The sequence below is a fragment of the Pygocentrus nattereri genome, chromosome 13, assembly GCF_015220715.1.
Source record: "Pygocentrus nattereri isolate fPygNat1 chromosome 13, fPygNat1.pri, whole genome shotgun sequence".
Lineage (NCBI taxonomy): Eukaryota > Metazoa > Chordata > Actinopteri > Characiformes > Serrasalmidae > Pygocentrus > Pygocentrus nattereri.
Genome location: NC_051223.1, coordinates 11,463,500 through 11,476,654, shown reverse-complemented (window position 1 = coordinate 11,476,654; position 13,155 = coordinate 11,463,500). Strand labels below are relative to the sequence as shown.

Genomic DNA, 13,155 nt, shown 5'->3' with positions numbered 1-13,155 from the left:
GTTGAATATGAAAAGGTTCTACATAGCACCAAAAATGGTCATGCTATTAAGATGTCAAGCTAAAAACAACAAAAGAAACTCTTTTTGATGCTACACAGAACCATTTTCAGAAAGGTTCTACAACATGTGAACTATATACAACACATTCTCCATCTATCTGAAAAACCATTTAAGCGTCCTTTGAATGTTCATGGTCCTACCTAGACTTTTCATTTTGAAAAAATGAGTGGAGAAACGTGAGTTCTTCCAGACAGGTCCTGAACCAGCTGACCTCAATTCTGGACCAAGATGTCAAGAGGCTCGCTTGGTCATTGGTCTGTATTGTGTTCACAATTTAAATGAACTTCTTCAGGCTTGGTTTAGAAGTGAATCCAGACTGACCTACTCAGGGGGTCTCAGTCCACTTGTTTGGAGCAGCAGAGTACAGAATGCAGCTTTCACACTCGCTCTAATGAACCGCACAAACACAGCAATCGCACCAGGCCTCGTTTTAATCCAAGCAAACCTGGTATAAAAAAGCTAAGCAGGACCAGCCGACCTCAGTTCTGGACCAAGACGCCAAAAGGAAAAGGTTTCAGTGACTCAAAGAGGGTTTATTATTGAGGCACGGATGGCAGGAGCTTCAGAAAGACTGTTGAGCTGGTCTCCAGTGTTTCAATAGCAGCGGTGACTAAATTGACCTCTGCTTTCAGATCTGTGGGAAGGACATCAGTAAACAGATCTGGAAACTGTGGTGGAAAGAGCCTGTTCACCTCAGGCAACTGAGACTGAAGATCTTAACCCAGTTAAACACCTATGGGAAATTAGCCTGCATTCTCCACCACTACTGACAACACCAACTGTAGGAATATCTTTAGGAAGGTTGGTGTTCCATCCCTCCAGAACAGTTCCAGAGACTTGAAGAGCATTGAAGCAAACATCTAACCACAACATTTTATATTGGCTTTTCCTTTATTTTGTCAGTGATTTGGACACCCAGAACCCACTTTGAGAGGCGTGAGTTCGTCTCCTGTGGAAGTTCAAAAATCAAACTAATTGTTAATTATCAATGTTGAACAAGTCGTGCTTGGTGTGTAAAGGCCTTAACACAGGTAAAAACCCAAAGAGAAATAATTCATCATTCAACCTGGTGAATCTCCATTATATACTTACACCGATCAGGCATAACGTTCTGACCGCCTCCTTGTTTCTACACTCATTGTCCATTTTATCAGCTCCACTTACTGTTTAAGTGCACTTTGTAGTTCTAGTTTCTCTGATACTTTATTAGCCATCTTTTACCCTGTTCTTCAGTGGTCAGGACCCCCATGGACCCTCACAGAGAACGTAATATTTGGGTGGTGGGTCATTCTCAGCACTGCAGTAACACTGATGTGGTGGTAGTGTGTTAGTGTGTGTTGTGCTGGTCTGAGTGGATCAGACACAGCAGTGCTGCTGGAGTTTTTAAACACTGTGTCCACTCACTGTGCACCCTACTAGACACTCCTACCTTGTCGGTATACCTTATAGATGTAAAGTCAGAGACGATAGCTCATCTGCTGCTGCACAGTTTATGTTGGTCATCCTCTAGTCCTTCATCAGTGGTCACAGAACACTGCCCACAGGACACTGTTGGCTGGATATTTTTGGTTGGTGGACTATTCTCAGTCCAGCAGCGACAATGAGGTGTTAAAAACTCCAGCAGCACTGCTGTGTCTGATCCACTCAGACCAGCGCAACCACACACTAACACACCACCACCATTTCAGTGTTACCGCAATGCTGAGAATGACCCACCACCCAAATAGTACCTGCTCTGTGAGGGTCCATGGGGGTCCTGACCACTGAAGAACAGGCTAACAAAGTATCAGAGAAACAGATGGACTACAGTCTGTAACTGTAGAACTACAAAGTGAACCTATAGAGAAAGAGGAGCTGATAAAATGGACAATGAGCGTAGAAACAAGGAGGTGGTCAGAATGTTATGCCTGATTGGATCTACATAATTTTATGAAATATCATCCAGTATCGGATCCAGTAACAATATTGAAAGCTTCACATTTATCAAAGAATATTGTATCGGCCACTGATTGTGTAGTCTGATTTATATATATGGACGAAATGTGCAACAGTTTTTTCGGTACTGGCAATAATACTGTCAGTGATGTTCTGATAATCAGCAACTTTTCCCCAGTTATTCTTTAGCATGAGAATAACAACACAAAACCTTTTCTATGAAGAAAACTGATGAAACAAAGAGACCAAAACCGAGCACAGAGCTTCAGTGTTTATGTTTAAGACGGTGAGTTTTGTGCTGTTGGAGTTTAAGAAATATGACCATTGCGATTTGAATATGTAAAGCATTTTACTAAAACTGCTGGAGTGTAACATTAAAAACAGAACATAAATATAAAATAATACTGGTCAACTTTAATGGAATTTTGAGCCTGTTAAAATCTGTATCAGTCAAGTTCAAATCAGTCAAGCCCTAATTTTGCGCGCTCTTAGTTTAGTCTAACTGCCAACTAGCGCAGCCTTTAAAGACCATTCAGAACCAAAGGTTCTGGTGTCAGGACATCGAAGTAGGAGTAGTGACAGTGACAGTGCCTTTGTGGAGGTCTTGTGTTGAAAAGCATAACGTGGCTTGCTCGACTAGAATAGCTCTCAGTTTCAGAACCGATTTTTGTCATTTGATGTTTGGTCATTCTATGAGATTGTTATGATTCATGTTATGAAAAGTCATGGGATGTTATTATTGTCAGAACCTATAAGATGCTTCAGAAGATAATATAACGCTACAAGAACGTGTGTCTGTAAGAATGATGTCACTGTGTTGTTGGACAGGCCTACTTCATTTATTTTATACTGTGCAAAAACGTGTTTTATGGACGCCTAATGAATGTTTCATGTTTCTGTGGTAGATTCCTAAACGCTGAACACTGAAGTGATCCTTTCGGTGACAGAGTAAATCCCTCTTTCAGTGACCTTGACACTCAGTCCATGTTTATGGACCCATCTAAAGTGGAACTGACCAATTTGAAAAGTGGGTAAAGGCGGATTGCATCCAAACACTTGGGTGCTAATATGATGCTGCTAATGTTTAACCTCCTGACCTTCAGCTGGGGCGTGTCGCCACTTTTCAGAGTTTTTAGATATTTCCAAATATATTTTCAAGAGAACTGTCACCATCTGTGCTATACTACAGAATTTACTACATCTTTATTGAGAAAATGAGGGTATTATAGCATAATTAATCTGAAGGATTCCTTGAACAGTCAGTGTGGTGCTACGTAGCTGAAATGAACATATCAATAAATGTAAAACTGGACATTTCACTCGGTCCTGTTCTTTTCTTTTTGAAAACATGACCTTGTTGTAACTTTGTGACAATACACTTGAATTTAGCCTTTCAGCAGGCACTTAATTTTATTACAGTAACTAACAAAAGCAAATAAGTATACAACCTACACTGACCGGCCGCCTAGTTTATCCATTTTATCAGCTCCACTTACTGTATAGTTTCACTTTGTAGTTCTACAGTTACAGACTGTAGTCCATCTGTTTCTCTGATACTTTGTTAGCCCCGTTTTACCCTGTTCTTCAGTGGTAACCCTAACCCTAATCCACTCAGACCAGCACAACACACACTAACACTCTACCACGTCCGTGTATATGCAGGATTTTATGACTTCAAATGTCATTTTAAACCACAAAGTGTTTGTTCAGTAATTACAGATTCAGAGTTGATGAAGAGATGATAAATGCAGCAGCAGCAGCAGCAGCAGCAGCATCTTAAGGGGGCAGTTGTGGGCTGGTGGTTAGGGAACTGGCCCTGTGACCAGAAGGTCGCCGGTTCGATCCCCAGTGCCGACAGTACGTGACTCAGATTGAGCGTGACTGAGATTGAGCCTTGAGCAAGACACCTAACCCCCGGGTGCTGTGAATAGGGCCGCCCACCAGTCCGGGCAAGTGTGCTCACTGCCCCCTAGTGTGTGTGTGTGGTGTTTCACAGCACGGATGGGTCAAATTTCCCCGTTGTGGGACAAATAAGGGTCACGTAATCTAATTTAACCAGAAACTGGTCTTCTCCATGGTGCAGACGCCACTTCTTTGGTCTGTATTGTGTTCACATTTCAAATGAACTTCAGGGTTCGTTTACAAGCGAATCCAGACTGACCTACTCAGGGGGTCTCAGTCCACTTGTTTGGAGCAACGAACCGCACGAACACAGCAATCACACCAGGCCTCGTTTTAATCCAAGCAAACCTGGTATAAAAAAGCTGAGCAGGACCAGTCGACCTCAGTTCTGGACCAAGATGCCAAAAGGAAAAGGTTTCAGTGACTCAAAGAGGGTTTATTATTGAGGCACAGAGGGCAGGAGCTTCAGAAAGACTGTTGAGCTGGTCTCCAGTGTTTCAATAGGAACACTAACTGACCTCTGCTTTTAGATCTGTGGGAGGGACATCAGTAAACAGGGCTGGTGGAAAGACTCTGTTCACCTCAGGCTACTGAGACTGAAGATCTCAACCCAGTTGAACACCTATGGGAGATTAGCCCACATTCTCCACCACTATCGACAAGACCATCTTGGGGAATATCTTTAGGAAAACTGGTGTTCCATCCCTCCAGAACAGTTCGATTGATGTGCAAAATCTATGAACATAAGGAACATTAAAGCAAACATCTTTCCAAGGCCTTCCCTTTATTTCATCTGTAGCTTGGATGCCGAGAATCCAGGCGGGAGCTTATTTCACATCCGAATTTCATCAACAGTGACAGCGCTATAATACACAGGGGCTTCAGAAGAATTTCAGAGAATCCAGAGACACAGAAGCAGAAGAAACACAAGACACGATTCAAACAGAAGTATTTATTTGCAGTACATGTCATTTTTTTCAACATTGGCATCTTGAGATCCCAGTGCATTTATTCTAGTAGTGCACGTCTCGTTGGCTGTATGCAGTAATGTGCACACAGAGCCGGGAATTCTTAACCGTTTCAGGGCCCATATTGCTAGCAAACACTACAAACCAGCTTATACGAGTTGTTTAGGCGTTCACACACCGCTGCCGAGTCCCAGTTCATCCATTTTTTTTTTTTGGTAAGTTAACTCATTAAAAAAAAAAAAAAAAAGGAAATTTGTGAATTGAATTGAAATAAATGGAACTGAACGGACAGTACCAAACAATGTTTGGGGACATACAGCTAACATACTGCAGCTAGAGAAACATACACCTACGACCAAGCACAGACAGCAGAGGGTATTGCACATGAATTGTAAAAGTAAAAAAAAAAAAAAAAAAAGAAAATTACATTTACATTACAGTCCTTTTATTTCTAAGTGAAATATACATACTGTACAAAACTAGACGTTTCCTACTATTGACAATAGTTTACTTTCAAATAAATAAATAATGGAATCTGTATTAACACGTTCTCAACAACTAACACATGGGCAGCTAAATGTCCAAGAGCTTGTAGAAATTTAGAGTGAGGTAGTTCATCAAAGTCTACTTTAATTAGGATTATAACAAAATCATAATGTGAGAACTGCAATCGCGAGATCACACGGGAAGAAAAGCAAGATCTGACGTCAAAACGCTGTCAAGAAAACATAAGAGCACTTAGAACAAAATTGAGGAGACGAACAAAAAGCTAATCGCAAAAAACCTTTAACTTCGTTATTGATGAATACAACCATGCTGGCCAGACGTTCCGCATTCGGTTGCTTTTCAAAGCTCCGACGTTGTCCACCAGCCACCACACGCGCAAACTCTCAATAACCCATCGCTTTACCTTCCAGAACGAAATTTTGCTTTCCGACATTAGCATTAGCACAAATTCCACATTTTTCTAATTTTCTGCATAATTAAACAGTTAAGATGTAGAGTGGTTTGGTGTTTCTAGAGAAACTTACCGAGTCAGAACTGTTCACAGTGGTGGTGATAGGAACCAGACGTCCACCGCTAAAAGTTCTGAGAAGTGTTAAAGTGTACTTAAGGTACCTACAGGGCCAAGATAGTTTATTTATTTATTTATTTTACATATTTTACCATAAACATTCATATAAGATCCAGAAGACTCATGTAGATGAGTCTGGTGGTTCTGGACGGTAAATAAAATGTCTATATTTGTGTTGTAGTCACGGCGACGCCTGGTTCCTATCACCACCACTGTAAAGACATCTGAACCACAATGCTCTGCATCTCTCTGTTTACATCACAATCACTGAATTTATCCAGAAAAAAATGGAATTTGCGTTTAAGTAAAGCTGAAAACCCTGTATGACCACCTTTCTCAAACCTCTGAATTACTTTGATGAAAGACCTTGCTAAAAACTGCCCGAAAAAGCGTAAAAAACTCAAAGAACCGTATACGTCATGCTAAAGTATACCAGCATTCCAACAGCCTTCGAATTTGGTTGGTGAAATGAATAGGCTTCACCTCATTTACTCCTTTCATGAGTTATTTGCGAATGAATATTCGACCCAGGCACTTTATCCTTTAATTAGCAACAAAAAATATCCCTTTAAAAGAAAAGACACTACTATTGCATATGGTGTTAACACTGACCTGTTTCATTTGGTTGTGATAGTGTAGTTGCATTCAAAGTATCAAGCATAGGGGTGGACAGTCAAAGAGCATGCATACAAGTCTACAGACAGACTGCATTATATTGGAGTTACTCTATATTACAATTATTGAAAGCTGGTTACTGGAAGTACAGTGTGTGTTGTAATAATGAAGTCATGGTAAACACTCAGATTTTCAATAGAGAAACATTGAGGGCAGTCCTTTAAGGGTCAAGCTTGTAGAATACCATACATTTCCATCCACGTAACCGTATTCTGTCAAATAGGGCCGTCACGGTCAAATGACCTTAAAAATAATCACATTTACATTGACTTTTTGGGATCATTTCAGTGGCAAAGCCTTCAGAGAGAGGCAGTGACCGAGGTTTATTTGATGTTTGTTTATTTGATGTTTGTTAAAATTGCATTTAGAGCATGGCGGCAAGTAATGTTTATTTATTTGATTTTTGTTAAAATTGCCTTTAGAGGGTTTCGGCAAGTAATGTTTATTTGATGTTTGTTAATTTGATGATTGTTTATGATGGTGGCAAGTAATATTTGTTTACTTGATGTTTGCTAATATCAGTTTTAGTGGGAGACGGCAAGTGTTTGTTTATTTGATGTTCGTTAACGAAGCCTTTAGAGGGGTGCTGGTGAGTGATGTCTGTTTAATTGATGTTTGTTAATATCGCCTTTAAAGGGTGGCAGCAAGAGACATTTGTTTACTTGATGTTTGTTGTTTATTTGATGTTTGTTAATATCAGTTTTAGAGGGCAACGGCAAGTGTTGTTTATTTGATGTGTTAATGAAACCTTTAAAAAAAACAGAGCCTAACAGTCAAACCCATATAGATGCACTATTTGCCACGTTTAGTTTAATGTTGCTTATTTAAAGGTCTCTTTATTTATCCTTTACCATACAGTACTGCTTTTACTGTCTGGCATCCAATGTCTTGATTATAGCAATCATTAGATTAATCAATTAGTAATATAACTGACTGTGACAGCCTTATGCCAAATCATCACTCAAGTTCATGTTTACTGTCCTCTGTAATGCATTTTTACATTCAAACACTTTCCCACGTTCATAGCAAACTGGGCTGCACACGGCACTAAATAAAAGAACTATGACATTGAAGTTACTCCTCTTTAGATATTAGCTTTAAAAATTGGAGTCGATCACATTGTTTCTCAAATGTCGCTGTATTATTCTGAGTACAGTATGAAGTACTGCATCTTTCGTAAGCGTCAAAGTGAGGGGAAAAAATCAGTAGCTTAAGGATTCGACAAGCATTTGAAGATTTCCACTGAAGATAAAAGAAACGTGTAAATGCTTTATGACCTGATGTCTCACAAACACCACGAAGAAACTTGCTTAGTATTTGACATCTGATGAGGCTGGAACTTCAGTCCACGCAATCTGTACACCAACCAGGAAACAGCAACAGAACGGAAGAGCTCCCAACGCTGTGGGATCATTCCAAGATGAACATGACAGACCGCAAAATCAAAAATAAAAACAACATCTTTAAAAATATATTTACCATACAATCTTTACAAATGACCTCAAACCGTGACAGTTCCACATCCGCATGGCAAAGACGACGGCAGCGTCAGTCTCGACTCTAAGTTAAATTACATGAACGCTGGTTTGGTGTAAAAGCTTCGAAGGTGCCCTCAAAAAAATCTTACCTTCTGTCTTTTATTCCACTGACCTAAAAGAAACTGTCAGTCCGAAACGGAAGTGGGACGACGGCAACGACGCTGCTCCGTGCCGGCCTAAACTCTACACCAGTGGAGACGGGTGGTAGCTGGGATAGTGACAGGGACGGGGACAAAGTGATGGTCATCTGCAGCAGCCCAGCGGCCCAGAGGCAGAGGTTTCCAGACTGTTGTCCGTGTCCGAGGCCAGGGTGGGATCGGTGGACATGGACGACACGTCGTTGGCGGATGAGGAGGACGTTGAGGGGCGCTGGGTGTCACCAGTCACTGCTGCACCTGTGCTATGAGAAACAAGAGCACATCAGAACATCAGACTGGGAGCTGCTGTGGAAACAGAGCTCTGTTCTGAACGGCGCGGTCAGGAGGGACACGCTAACACAGACTCACTACCGCTCTTCCATAAAAACACTTTTACCGAAAATTTGGGCATGACTTCCAACGTGGCTCCGTTTCTCTGAGCACCACAGCACACCGCTTAGCATTCAGCTACTACTGGCTATTACAGTACAATAATGCCTATAAAATACAGATGATCATGAACAATATGGAAGTGATTCTAAAGTTCTGAAGGCTGCCGTGTGTGAGAACGGCCAGGCGCCGTCTGAGGAGGAAACTTTGTAAACTAACCTAGCGCGGCCGGCTGCCCGCGGATCACGCCGTTTTTGGAGCGCTCCTCCCAGTCCAGCACCTCCTTGTAGATCAGCTCTGATGAGGAAGTAGAAAGACGGAGGGGAGAGTCAGACGGCATGGAGAGAAATTCACGATTAGCACACAGCTCGTTCTCCAGAGACCTGATCTCATTTCAGCAGCAAAGTGCACGGCTGCTGCTGTGCTTCATCACATAATAACTGTATAAAACACTGGCCCTCTAAAGAGACACGGTAAGGGATACATGTATCATTTCTCCGTTAATAATAAAGCCGTTAATTATAGGACAGCACCTTTCCACTCCTCCACAGTGTGCTCTCGCTCATCCAGCTGCTTGTCCGTGATCAGTGGCGGTGGCTGGAAAAGACAACAGCAATTATCATTTTAACTCCAACACAGCACATTTATCAATCTACAGCAAGACAAGCTCCAGTTGCTCTCCAGCTGGCAGATGAAGTGGACATTCCTTTCTGATGGATAAGAGCACCTTAAACAGAAATGTAGCAGCTGTTCAGCTGTTGTTGGGATAGTCTAGTCAAGTCCGGCTGCCCCTAATCCGTAATCTATAATACAGAGTTCTTTAATACTGAATGCCGCTGATGTCAAGTGAAACCCCATCTTTGCATTTTTGAAGATTATGTAGTTGCACATTTCACAAACATTAAAGACAACAAAACCATGACAATGATATTACTATGAATTCCCAGGTAGTTACTAAGGTGTTGCTGGGCTGTTGTCATGGAATCTGAGGTAGTTAATTAGGTGTTGCTGGGCTGTTGCTACGATATTTCAGGTGGTTGCTAAGCTGTTGCACTACAACTTCAGGTGGTTACTAAGGTGTTGCTAGGCTGTTGCTATGGCACTCCATGTGGTTGCTAAAGTGATGCTGTGCTGTAGCTATAGAATCCCAGGTGGTTACCAAGGTGTTGGTGGGCTGTTGCTATGGTACTCTTGATAAAACATTACTAAACAATCTCAGATAGGTATTAAGGTGTTGCTAGGCTGTTGCTATGGTACTCCAGGTGGTTGCTAAAGTTGTGCTGTGCCTTTGATATAGAATACCAGATGGTTACTAAGGTCTTGCTAGAGTGTTGCTATGGTTCTCCAGGTGGTTGCTAAAGTAGTGCTGCGCCATTGCTATAGAATCCCAGGTGGTTACTAAGGCTCCTAGACTGTTGCTACAGTAACTACAGGTGGTTGGTCAATAAGTGAACAATAGTAAACTAACAGCAAATACTGAAATAAGAGTGAACAAACATTGTATGAACACCGTATGTGAAAATGGCACCAAAAAAAAAAAAAAAATGGAGAATACCAAAACAAAGACTTTAAAATGCGGCAGTAAAATCTTTAACATGTGCTGAATGACACATCTGAAGTAGGCTATGTTGTCCTTTTCTCATATTCAAGTATACAATTAATGTTACTGCCAGGCTTTAAATTTAGAAGTTTTTTTTTTTTTTTTTTTTTTAAACACAGGTGAAGCACTGACCAAGATATCACAAGCAGATGAACATCAACAGCATTCTTTTTTAACTGTACAACAGATATTTGCACCACTTCTGAAAACCCATCTCACTGCCAAGAGTTGTGGATAAGATCCACTTTTGTCACCTCTCTGACAGTGGTGTAAACATACCACAGTGGGGTGAAACAGCCTAACGTCAGGATTGGAACTTGGATTTGATCTGGCTTTATGTAGTAGGTGCTGATAGGAAGCAGATGTCCACCTCTAAAATCTCACAGAAAGTTCCTAAATTAAATGGTTATGAATTCACTGCCTGATGACTGAGATGCTGTTTTATGATAGTTTAGAGAACTTAAACTCTATTCATGGTGGAGGGATACATGCAGGGTGCTTTGCGGCAAAATAGTCCCCAAAGAAAACTTATTATTCCAGATTTTCCACTATTTTCCATAATCAGCATTCCATATAAACTCAGAAGACTCGTGTAGGTTCACTGGTGGTTCTGGATGGTAAATAAAATGTTTATGTGTGTTGTAGTCATGGAGACGCCTGGTTCCTATCAGCAGCACTGTAAAGACATTTAGGTTTCTGAACAAATTTTGAAAAATGCTGTTTATCGAATGCTGATGTCTTTCTGCACAACAGCTGAGGTCTCCACTCAGAGGGCCAGATGTCACACAGTTCATATCCGATTAGAGGAGATGTGATGTGCCCCATCAGCCTCGTTCTCTGGGGAGCCCGTGAAGAGGCCCAGCAGGGCGGTCAGAAGCTCTGAAGGCTAAACCTAATGAAGGCAGCCCTTGTCGATGCACACACCTGCTGTCCTTCGCACAAGAGCCAGTAAATAAATGCCTACCGCTTCCACCTCAGTGGGGTCATACCACACGTTGATGTAGGGGTGCTGAAGAGCCTCGTCCACCGAGATCCGCTTGGACGCATCTATTACCAGCATTTTGGACAAGAGGTCTCGAGCTTGGCTGGCTGCAAGGAGAAACAGAAGGGAAGGAGAAAGTGAAATGAAAGACATTTCAGGTTCTTTTTTAAGCTTCTTTACATAATCAGCTTAGCTTGAATCCTATCCATGTGTACCATATGGAGATTCAAAAGAAAGCACCATTTTAAAAACCCACATTCTTGAAAATATGGTTCAAGGGTTCTTTAGTAAGGGAAAAGGTTCTGGTTATAATCATTGGTTCTGGATCTTCAGATTGACAGAAAATGTGCTGCATGTTTTTTGAAAATGTATCAAACTATGGCAATATTTTATCGTTACGTGATTTATTATGCTAGAATATGCTTTTCTGAGCATATCATGGATATCATCAGTACTTAAAGAACACTGACCACACGTTTCATTACAAACTGAGCATAATTAGACCTGTTTAACTGGATTTAGTGCAGCGAGGCTTGCAAATCTCTGAATAAAATCATTACAGTTTTAGGATTATTATCGTTATTATTATTATTTTTATATGGGGCAATTGGCTCAATTTTGTTCCAATTTATTAAATCTCAGAAAAAAATGTATTACTTGAAGCATATTGTGCATCCTGAAAATATAAAAGTGTCATGATATAATTTCTGCCATATCACCCATCCCTATTTCTGAGCATATTGCAGATATCTCCAGTATTATTATAGTGTATTGTAGTGTGTCTGATCTGCGTTTTGTAAATATGACTTTACTGATGTGTTGATCAGCATCAAAATATTGTGATATACTGTTTTCGCCATAATTGTCCAACCCTACTGACGAGTTATTCCAAACTAAATTACACACGGCAATATTGCTAGTAACGTAAGAAATCTAGGAGGGGCCAGTAAGCACTGAGAAGACCGGCAGATCATGGCCTCCACTGTGTAGAAACGTGAAGAAGAAATGAGGCACCCGTCACAGACTAGTCCAAGCTCAAACTACTCACCCTTCAGTTTGTTGTGGTCAGAGTCGGCCGGGAAGAGCACGTCAGGGAAAAGCTTCTCGAAGCTGTAGCCTGCATAGCGAGGTCTGTTCTCCACGTAGGTCCTCACAGACTGATTGAGTTTCATCATGAACTCCTGAGATGGCGTGCCCAGCTGCTCGATCACCTTATTCCACTGGTCAATATCTACAATTGACTCAGTTTAGGAAAAAAAAACAACACTGCAGATACAAGACACGTACGGTTCTGACACTGAGCAAACCTGGCCAGGTTGAGAAATGGCAAAGTGTGGAGGTCAACGCTGAATCATGTTAGGCTCCAGACTGCATCACTGTTAACTCCAGAGAGTTCTACCCTCAGGGTGAACGTTTGGAAGAGAGATACTGAGAATGACGCTCCTACACCTTAGAAAGAAACGAAACAACTATTCACAACATCTGTTAAATTTCGCATACCTGTTAAATTTGGCGTGGAGTATAAGCTTTTTCTTTTAACGTATAAATCATTAATTGGCCCCACAGTATTTTATTAAGTGAATTAATTCAGTCGTACAAACCCACAAAATAACAGCCAGCTCAGAGTTCCTAGAGTTAGAAAAACCACAGCAGGGGGTTGAGCTCTTTCCTACGTAGCCCCAAAATTGCTCCCTAAAATCCCAGCCTCTCTACATTTAAAACTAGAGTCAAAACTTCTCTGTTTGCATGAGAATTCTGCTGATATTAGGTATTTGCACTATTTACTCTCTTAATACCTCTCCATAAATTGGCCTGTCCTATAAATCTCTCTCTCTTTCTCTCAGCAACATTTGCCTGAGTTGCCACATGGGAGCCAGAGATGGAGCTCTGGTG

The 13,155-nt window shown here is 41.2% G+C and overlaps 1 protein-coding gene across 3 annotated transcripts in view; it reads right to left on the bottom strand.

Moving 5' to 3' along the window:
* Positions 1-4,829: 4,829 nt before the first annotated feature.
* Positions 4,830-13,155, bottom strand: part of mapk8b (mitogen-activated protein kinase 8b) — a 29,679-nt gene continuing 21,353 nt past the window's right edge. Inside the window, exons 8-12 of one of the 3 annotated variants that reach the window (XM_017714337.2) lie at positions 12,311-12,493; positions 11,245-11,369; positions 9,214-9,277; positions 8,900-8,977; positions 4,830-8,548 (exon numbers count right to left, since the gene is read on the bottom strand). In XM_017714337.2, the coding sequence (XP_017569826.1) occupies positions 8,397-8,548; positions 8,900-8,977; positions 9,214-9,277; positions 11,245-11,369; positions 12,311-12,493 (602 nt within the window). In that variant the 3' untranslated portion in view covers positions 4,830-8,396. Of the gene's footprint in view, positions 8,554-8,899; positions 8,978-9,213; positions 9,278-11,244; positions 11,370-12,310; positions 12,494-13,155 lie in introns of all 3 variants that reach the window. The other 2 variants (XM_017714336.2, XM_037544198.1) reach the window with 2 other exon arrangements.